This window comes from Orycteropus afer, unplaced genomic scaffold (genome assembly GCF_000298275.1).
Source record: "Orycteropus afer afer isolate SDZICR_OR568_19922 unplaced genomic scaffold, OryAfe1.0 scaffold00071, whole genome shotgun sequence".
Classification (NCBI taxonomy): Eukaryota; Metazoa; Chordata; class Mammalia; order Tubulidentata; family Orycteropodidae; genus Orycteropus; species Orycteropus afer.
Genome location: NW_006921658.1, coordinates 9,595,595 through 9,604,973, shown reverse-complemented (window position 1 = coordinate 9,604,973; position 9,379 = coordinate 9,595,595). Strand labels below are relative to the sequence as shown.

The 9,379-nt window shown below is 38.6% G+C and overlaps 1 protein-coding gene across 1 annotated transcript in view; it reads right to left on the bottom strand.

Annotated features, from left to right (window-relative positions):
• COL25A1 (collagen type XXV alpha 1 chain) overlaps positions 1–9,379 on the bottom strand; it is a 783,871-nt gene that overhangs the window by 64,001 nt on the left and 710,491 nt on the right. The window contains exons 20-23 of the mRNA XM_007940758.2: positions 6,728–6,796; positions 5,884–5,928; positions 3,144–3,188; positions 1,909–1,986 (exon numbers count right to left, since the gene is read on the bottom strand). Of these exons, the coding sequence (XP_007938949.2) occupies positions 1,909–1,986; positions 3,144–3,188; positions 5,884–5,928; positions 6,728–6,796 (237 nt within the window). The remainder of the gene's footprint in view (positions 1–1,908; positions 1,987–3,143; positions 3,189–5,883; positions 5,929–6,727; positions 6,797–9,379) is intronic.

Here is a 9,379-nt window from a genome sequence, read left to right as displayed (position 1 = left end):
TTGAACCTCCAGCCTCCTGGTTAGCAGTCAAGTGCCTTAGGCACTATGCTACCAGAGCTCCCAAATGAGCAGATTAGAGCCATGGAAACAGTGATAGTTTAGGAGATTTGAAGTGATATACAATATGGACTAGAAGAGCTATTAAGAGCTAGGGGCAGAGGAATTGGTCAAGGGGTTGTTGTGGTGTTATGTGTGACATAGGGTATGGGCTTAGTGGGGGAAATGGAGAGAATATGGCACCTTGAGATACTTTAAAAGAAGAAACAGCAGGATTTGGTGAGATGTACTAGATGAAAGACAAGAATAATACTTGTTGTTGTTGTTGTTAATATTTAAATGACTCTAAAGGTTCTAGGAGCTCTGCTAACCAGAAGGCTAGTGGTAAAAACCCACCAGCTACTCCTCAGAAGGAAGATTGGGCAATCTACTTCTGTAGTGATACCACCTCAGAAACCCAAGGAGGGGTTGCTGTGAGTTGGTACAGACTCAACAGCAGTGAGTGGTTTTTTTGGCCTAAAGGTTCTATTACAAAAAATTCAGATTCATGATATCACAAACATAAAATGGTTAGTAAAGGAATTAGTTTGATAGGTAGGAAAATAAGATGGTGTGTATAGGTGGAAGTTGACAGAGTAATGGTACATCAATAAGAGAAATAGTCTGGAAGATTAAGTACCTGTAGATGTAGAGCTGGAGATGAAAGATTTGGGAGCCATAAAGTGGAGAAACACAGAGGATGTCATTATATCAAGAAAACAGCAGAGACTTGCGGGTACCAAAAATTAGGGATGGGCTGAGACATTGGAAATATCAAAATAGAATGGCTCTATCATAGAAAAAAATTGGGAGAAATGAAAGTAGAAGGTCAGAGAAACCAAAAAGAAAGACTTTCAAAAGGAAGGTGGTTTAGTATAAATGTCCGAGAAAAGTCAATGGTGATGGGTATAATGGGTTAGGCTTCAGGTTACTGTGGACCTCTGTAAGAGCAGTTTCAACAGAATGATGGTAAAGGGTAGAATACCAGAGTCTAAGTATGGAAAAGGAGCTCCGGTGGTGTAGTGCTTAAAGGCATCTGACTGCTAACCAGAAGGCTGGCATTCAAACCTACCAGCCACTCCTTGGAAGGAAGATATGGCAATCTACTTCTGTATAGCCATATCATCAAGGAAACCCAAGGAGGGGTTGTTATGAGTCAGAACTGACTTGACAACAGTGAGTTTTTTTGTTTGTTTGTTTGTTTGTTTGTTTTAAGCATGGAAAGGAGGTATAGGGAGCAAAGGTATTAGAGATAAACCACATACCCAATGGATTTTGTCATTTATGAAAGGACAAAAAAAATTGTAGCAGTAGTAGGAAATACAGAGGGCTTGCTATGTGCCAGGTCTGTTCTAAGTGCATGATATATTTTTAGCCATTTACTACTCACAACAAGCCTGTGAGGTTGCTACTATTATAACCTAATTTTATAGATGAGAAAACTAAGGATCAGAGAAGTTGAATAACTTGGCTGGGTTACACATTTAGTAAGCAGGGGAGCTGAGATGTGAACCCAGGGAACTCTAGCTCCCGCTCCAATTCTATAGGGCGCTTACTTGTTTGGTTAAGCTCCCTCTCCATGCAAGGAGGAAAACCTTGGCCAAATTAACACAAAGTGTAAACCTGATAATACTTAAGCATATTTGAAGGTAGAAGGCAAAAAAAACCTGTTGAAAAGGAAAGCTTGAAAATGCTATGAAATAAAGGGGATAAACTAGGGCAGGGAGAAAAGGCTGAAATCAGAGCAGAGTGAAGGTGTGCAGTGGAGTCCTCATTGATCAGAGGGGAGGAAACTAATATTCCTACCCATTATAAAGATGCTTATCAGTGTCACTCTGTCTGTGTCGGGGAGGGGAGGGAACAGTCACTTGCCTGTAAAGCTTCATGGAGATTGCCATTGTAGTCTATGATCTCGGTGGCTCCAGGATCCCCTTTTTGACCAGGTGGGCCCTATGAAAAAAATCAACCCAGGAAAAAGATAGAAATTAAGATGGTATAGAGAGAGTATTGTGACAAAAAACAGAAAACCCAATTTTCATCTCTCTCACCACTGTTTGCCTACTATGCCCAGGTGTTATTTTCGAATAAATACATTCAAAATTTGCTCTTATTTCAAAGGAAGCAAACCACTTCTAACTTTCTGTCTGGAGTAGGTTACAGTTATGAAATCTGGTAAGAAAGATATGATTCTGTCTATGCAACTATTTTCTGAAAATTATATAATATAGACTAATCTGACTTGCAAAATTTTATTGACGTTTATCTGTATTTATTAAAGCAATTTCCAATCTCTTTCTACTCATCTACACCTCATAGATTTCTTCCTCATTCTTTAAGAGGATGGAGCCCCTGGTAGCACAAAGAGTCGAGTGCTGCACTACTAACTGAAAGGTTAGCAGTTCAAACCCACCAAGATATGTCTCAGAAAACAGGCCTGGCAATCTACTTTGGAAAGGTCACATCCTTGAAAACCCTACGGAGCAGTTGTACTCTGCACACATGGGGTCGTCATGAGTTAGAATCGACTTGATGACAACTAACAACTCCTTTAAGAAGATAGGACATTGCTCTGTAGTACATGCTTGGCTTTCCCAATAGGAATAAAATTTCACTAAAATTAAAACAAACAGGGAACTAAAAAGAGAACACATATTTCTCTTAAAACTTTTACCCTAGTCATTAGCTCTGTCACTTAATTTCCATTAGTCATGTCCTAATTCCCTGCCTGTTTTTCAAGAAAGGCTCTGAACCTATGGGCTATTTCTGTCTTTTATAATTGGATTAATAAAAAAATGGAAAATTCAGTTTTAGCTAGATGGCTACAGGTTTGCTACTGCTCCTTTAGCAGAGAGAAAGTAGATAGGGGAGATCTTTAGAAATTCTTCTCATGAAGTTTATTTTATATGTTAGGATCCCCACACTCTGTTCCTATGACAAAAACAAAAAAGTAAGGAGAAAAAGGAGCAGGGAGCATATACAAGTACAGTAGCTTGCCTCTAATGCTATTGGGTATTTCTCAGTCCAAGTGCCTTGTGAAAAGCAACACAGACACATCCTTTAAATCTGTATTCGTAGGGGGCAGAAGCTTAGATGAAAGGCACACTCACCCTTGGTCCCTGGGCTCCAGAGTCCCCTTTTTCTCCACGATCACCCTTTGCCCAGTGAAAAGAGAAAAACACTAATTAGTAAGTGAGGCCAACAGTCTAGAAAGCTCTCAAATCTAAGAATATATTTATACCCTACAGCAGCATGTTTAATATAAACTTCTAAAATGGGAAAACACTCCCATGATAAATAACAAAATGGCAAAATGCTTCTTTAAGATGTAGTTTACAGGGAATTAAAATTCCTCAATTCAAGTAAAGGGTATCCTGGAACAACAATATACATGATAACTCTCTCACTAGATAGGATCTTCAAAATAAAAAAAAGTGGTTTCTATGGCACCTAAAGTAAGCTTTTATCCTCCACATTAATTCATGTTCTTGGCTTTAAATGAAGACATTTGGGGCAGAGAGAGAAAAAGAGCCAGGTATGTGGGTTGTCTGTTCTCTGAGAAAACTATAGATAATCAGGACAGAATGAAGAAGCTCCTTCCATGGATAATTAGAAAGGAAAAGTCACTGGCAAGGTCTCCTTGTAATGACGGAGATTGAAGAAAAGTTTATAAGAAAAAAAGTTGCTGTTCAGTCAGTTCTGACTCATGACAACCCCATGTGTGTCAGAGTGAAACTGTGCTCCATAGGGTTTTCAATGGCTGATTTTTCAGAAGTAGAATGCCAAGGCACCTCTTCCAAGCCATCTCTGGATGCATCTGAGTCTCCAACCTTTCACCCTTCATTGCATTAAAATTTCACTACCAATTAAAATACTTCTCTTTATCATGCTCTTTATAATAGCTGCAATAACATATATATTGTTAGCAGAATCATGTTATTTAAAGTGAGATTAGCAAAGAGCATTTTAACATGGAAAAATGGATCCAAAAATGAGGAAAACAGAGAATGCTTTAACGTAATGAAGGGTGTCAACTAACTTAAAAGCAAAGTATAATTTGAAGATTTGTCACAAAACATAGCCAGGGAATAACAAAAATAAGAGTCTACAATATATAATTTAAATTAAATAAAGTACTTAATTTTTTTCCAAAGAAGAAAGGATTTTTCTGACACAGGAAATAAAATTTCTTTTAAAGAACAGTCTGAAGTTGGATAAACCTTGATACATAAACACAATGGAATATTATGCAATGTTCAATAACAAATCTGCAAAATGTCTCATACATGGATGAACCTGGAGGACATCATGCTCAGTGAAATTAGTCAGTCACAAAAGGACAAATGAGGTCACTATTGTAAGAAATCAGGAAAAGGTTTTCACACAAAAAGAAACATTCTTTGATGCTACCAGGGGCGGGAGGGGAAGGAAAAAGAAATCACTTACTAGAGAGTAGACATATACTAACTTGGGTGAGAAAAAATTGAGAAAGGTAAATAATATACAATAAGGGGGAGGGCAACATAAAATGATCAGGGCAAAGGAAGACACTTGGAGGAGCACAAGATTTAAAGACAACAGAGGTAAATATGACAACATACACAAGCCTGCAATAACAATAACAATAATAATCTATGAGTGGATACATAGATAGACATGAGGCTGAACAGGTGTGGGAAAGAGAATGGGTATATACCCATGAATATACATAGGTTTGACAGGGGATATTTCTCCATATGTATTTACATATGCTGCAAATATATCCATCAACATAGTAGAGCATACAAGAGACAAAGTTATGAAAACTTCTTATCCATAACCAAAAACTTTGATGGAATGAGTTGCTGAGCCTGGGGGTCAGTCCCATAGTCTTGGGGGACATCAAGCTCAACTGGTACAACATAGTCCACAAAGGAAATGTTCTATATCCGTTTTTGGTGAGTAGTGACTGGTGCCTTAAAAGCTTGTGAGTGGCCATCTAAGATACAACTGTTGGTCTCTTCCCACCCAGAGCAAAGAAGAGCAAGGACAATCAAAGATGCAAGGAAAAAACTAGCCCAAAGGACTAATGGACCATGTAAACCTCAGCTTCCATGACCCTGATAGTAGAACTGGATGGTGCCTGGCTATGATGACAACCTACTGCTGTGAAAGGGAACACATTAGAAGGTCTTGGACAGGCTGAGAGAAAAACGTGGAACAAAACTCAAAATCATAAAAAAGAGCAGGTTTACTAGGTGGATAGAGACTGTTGGAATCACCAAGACTAAGGCCCTTACTCACCGTTCTTACCTGGAACTGAACTCACTTATCCCTGTGGCTCAATTTTCAGCCAAATAGTAGACAGGTCTACAAGGTGAACAATGATACTAGGATGGTACACATTCCTTAGAACAATCAACCATTCAAGAACAAATGGGCAGCAATTGCCCAAGGACAAATTTCAGAAGGTGGGAAGGATTAGGAGAGGAGGCATGGAAATGAGAAACACAAGTTGAACGTAAGATGAGTGATGTTACATTGAGGGAACTGCAATCAATGACATGAAATAAATGTGTATGACTTATTGAATGGAAAACTGATTTGCTCTGTAAACTTTTCCCCAAATCACAATAAAAAGTTAAAAAAAAGGAAAAAAAAAAAAAAGAATAGTTTGAAACACAAGAACATACAAAAACAAGATGGGACAAAACAATGGTTTTGAGATATCATCATAGGAAAAAAAATATTTCAATGGCAGTGCGTGGAAAAGTTTAATCTAAAACATGGATTCTCTGTGAAAAAGGCAAAAAGCACAGCTCTTGATGGCCTCATGCTACATTGAAATGATTACTCAATGTTGCTACTGACCTTGGACCCCTTTGGGCCTCTAGTTCCTGATTCACCTTGCTTCCCCTATTACAGGAGAACATGAAGATGAAAAAGAGAAATGACAGAGAAGATAAGAACAGAAAAAAGAAATTAACAGTGACTCAGAATAATGAAGAAAAATGGGAACACTTTATTTTAACTGCCTCAGTATATGGCTCTATATTGGTCATGATAACACAAAACATAAGAGTCATCAATGTGTAATTAGTCCATTCTCTAGTTTCCCCATGGCCTTCATTCCATTTTAATTCTGAAGACTGCCCTCGCATCAGTGGATGGGGAAGGGTTTTGCGTATAACCTTCATCAGTCTCAACAATAGTTGTCTGCATAAATTTCCTTTTCATCAAAACATTGTTTCCTATATCTCTAGGATGGGTTATTAAAATAAAGTGTTACCACATTAGTTTGAAGAAAGTTTAGATGAATAAAGATTGAAAAGTCAAATAAATCCTTAGTTCTAATATTTTCAAGGTGTTACACACCTTTAAGTTACCATAGAAACTAACATAGCACATATCAACAGAGTTTTCTCAGTAAGTGTTACAACACACCAAGTGATAAAGTGTTAATATGACAACACCTCCCCTTTAACATTTGGATGTGTTATTAAGTTCATTCACCAAAGACCACTAAGTAAACTGCAAAAGTTGAATTGTAAAGTCATTTTTGAAAAGAACCAATTGGTCTACATTTCAATAAATTATTTGTGATTTTGATGGTTTAATACCTTTTCAGGAATTTTATATTAGTTTCAGGTTTCAAAGCAAGTGGCAAACATTTCCAGACCAAACAATGTTCTTTTCCAGCGTAAGAATGACTGACCTTTGGTCCAGGGGATCCAGGCTCTCCTCGTTCCCCTCTTCCAGGAGGTCCTGCCTCCCCACGCTCACCCTGTCACAAATTGCACAACATGTAAATGGCAACCATCTAGGCTAGTCCCCACATATTAATTGATGAGTTAAATAAAATCAGTAAAGCAGAGCATTTCCATTTATTTACCATGTTCCCAGGACTGTATCCGTATCTTAACATGTATTATCTCATTTAAGAATCAAAGTACCTTCCCAGAGTTAGTATTTTCATCCCATCTTATAGCTAGGGAAACCATTTGGTAAATACCTGTCAGATTCCTATGTTGGTAAATAGAAAGATCTTTAAAGGAAATTGATGAGGGGCATCATCAAGACAGGAACAAACATACATTTTCATTCTGTAGCCACTTTTTAAGTGCTACTGGGAAGAAGCATGGGAAAATGGTGAAACCACAGGTTTTATATTCGGACTTTGTAGATTTTAATCTTGGCCCTGCTATTTACCAGTTCCGTGTCTGGGGCAAGTTAGTTAAATCCTGTAAGCCTCAAATCCCTTTGTAGAATGGAGAAAATCCATGTGTTGTTGTTAGTGCCATCGAATCGCTTCCAACTCATAGCAACCCCATGCACAGCAGAACGAAACACCGCCCGATCCTGTGCCAGCTCCACGATCCTTGCTATACTTGAGCCCATTGTCGCAGCAACCGTGTCAATCCATCTCGTCAAAGGCCTTCCCCTCTTTCGTAGACCCTTCACCTTACCAAGCATGAAATCCTTCTCCAGGGAATGGTCCCTTCTGACAACATGACCAAAGTAGGTAAGATGAAATCTGGCCATCCTCACTTCCAAGAAGCATCTCGGCTGCACTTCCTCCAGTACAGATCTGTTAGTTCTTTTGGCAGTCCATGGTACCTTCAGCATTCTTCGCCAGCACCACAACCCAAAAGCATCAACTCTTCTTTGGTCTTCCTTATTCATTGTCTAGCTCTCACATGCTTACAAGGCAATTGGAAATATCATGGCCTGTGTCAGGTGCACCTTAGTCCTCAACAAGACATCCTTGATCCTCAGCACTTGATACAGTTCCTTCACAGCTGACCTGCCCAGTGCTATACGTCATCTAATGTCCTGGCTGCTGCTTCCATTGGCCTTAATTGTAGAACCAAGCAACGTGAATTCTTTGACAACCTCAATCTTTTCTCCATTTATCGTGATGCTGCTTATTGGTCCAGTTGTGAGGATTTTTGTCTTCTTTATATTGAGATGTAATCCATACTGCAGACTGTGTTCCTCAATCTTCATCAGTAAGTGCCTCAAGTCATCCTCACTTTCAGCAAGCAAAGTTGTATCATCAGCATATCTCAGGTTGTTAATGATTCTTCTTCCAATCCTGATGCCATGTTTTTCTTCATATAGTCCAGCTTCTTGGATTATTTGCTCAGCATATAGACTGAATTAAGTGTGAGGAAAGGACACAACCCTGATGCACTCCCTTCCTGATTTTAAACCATGTAGTGTCCCCTTGTTCTGTTTCAATGATAGCTTCCTGGTCAAGGTACAGGTTCATCATGAGTACAATCAAGTGTTCGGGAATTCCCATTCTTCTCAATGTTATCCATAATTTGTCATGATCCACACAATCAAATGCCTTTGCCTGGTCAATAGAGCACAAGTAAACATCTTTCTGGTATTCTTTGCCTTGAGCCAAGTCCATCTGAAAACAGCTATGATATGCCTTGTTCCACGTCCTCTTCTGAATCCAGCTTGCACCTCTGGAAGTTCTATGTCAATATATTGCTGCAACCATTTTTGAATTATTTCCAGTAAGATCTTACTTGAGTGAGATATTAATGATAATGTTCTATAATTTCCACAATCTGTGGGATCACCTTTCTTTGGAATGAGTACAAATATGGATCTTTTCCAGTCAGTTGGCCAGGTAGCTGTCTTCCAAACTTCTTGGCATAACCGAGTGAGTGACTCCAGTGTGGCATCCCTTTGTTGAAATATCTCAAAGGGTATTCCATCAATTCCCGGAGCCTTGTTCTTCACCATACTTTCATTGCAGCTTTGACTTCCTCCTTCAGTAACATTGGTTCTAGATCATATGCCACCTCCTGAAATGGATGAAGATCAACCAGTTCTTTTTGGTACAGTCATTCTGTGTATTCCTTCTATCTTCTTTTGATGTTCCCTGCATCATTCATTGTTTTGCCCTTAGAATTTTTCAATATTACAACTCAAGACTTAAAATTTTTCCTCAATTCTTTCAGCTTGATAAATGCTGAGCATGTTCTTCCCTTTTGATTTTCTAACTCCAAGTCTTTGCACATTTCATTATAGTAATTGGCTTTGTGTGCTTAAGCTGCTCTTTAAAATCTTCGGTTCAATTCTTTTATCTTGTCATTTCTTCCATTTCCTTTAGCTACTCTCCACTCAAGGGCAAGTTTCAGAGTCTTTTCTGTCATCCATTTTGGTCTTTCCTTCTTTTGTTGTCTTTTTAGTGACCTCTTGCTTTCTTCATGGATGATGCTCTTGATGTCATCCCACAATTCTTCTAGTTTCCGGTCATTGGTGTTCAATGCATCAAATCTATTCTTTAGATGGTCTCTAAATTCAGGAGGGATATATTCTAGATCAAATTTTGGCTCTTGTGGACTTG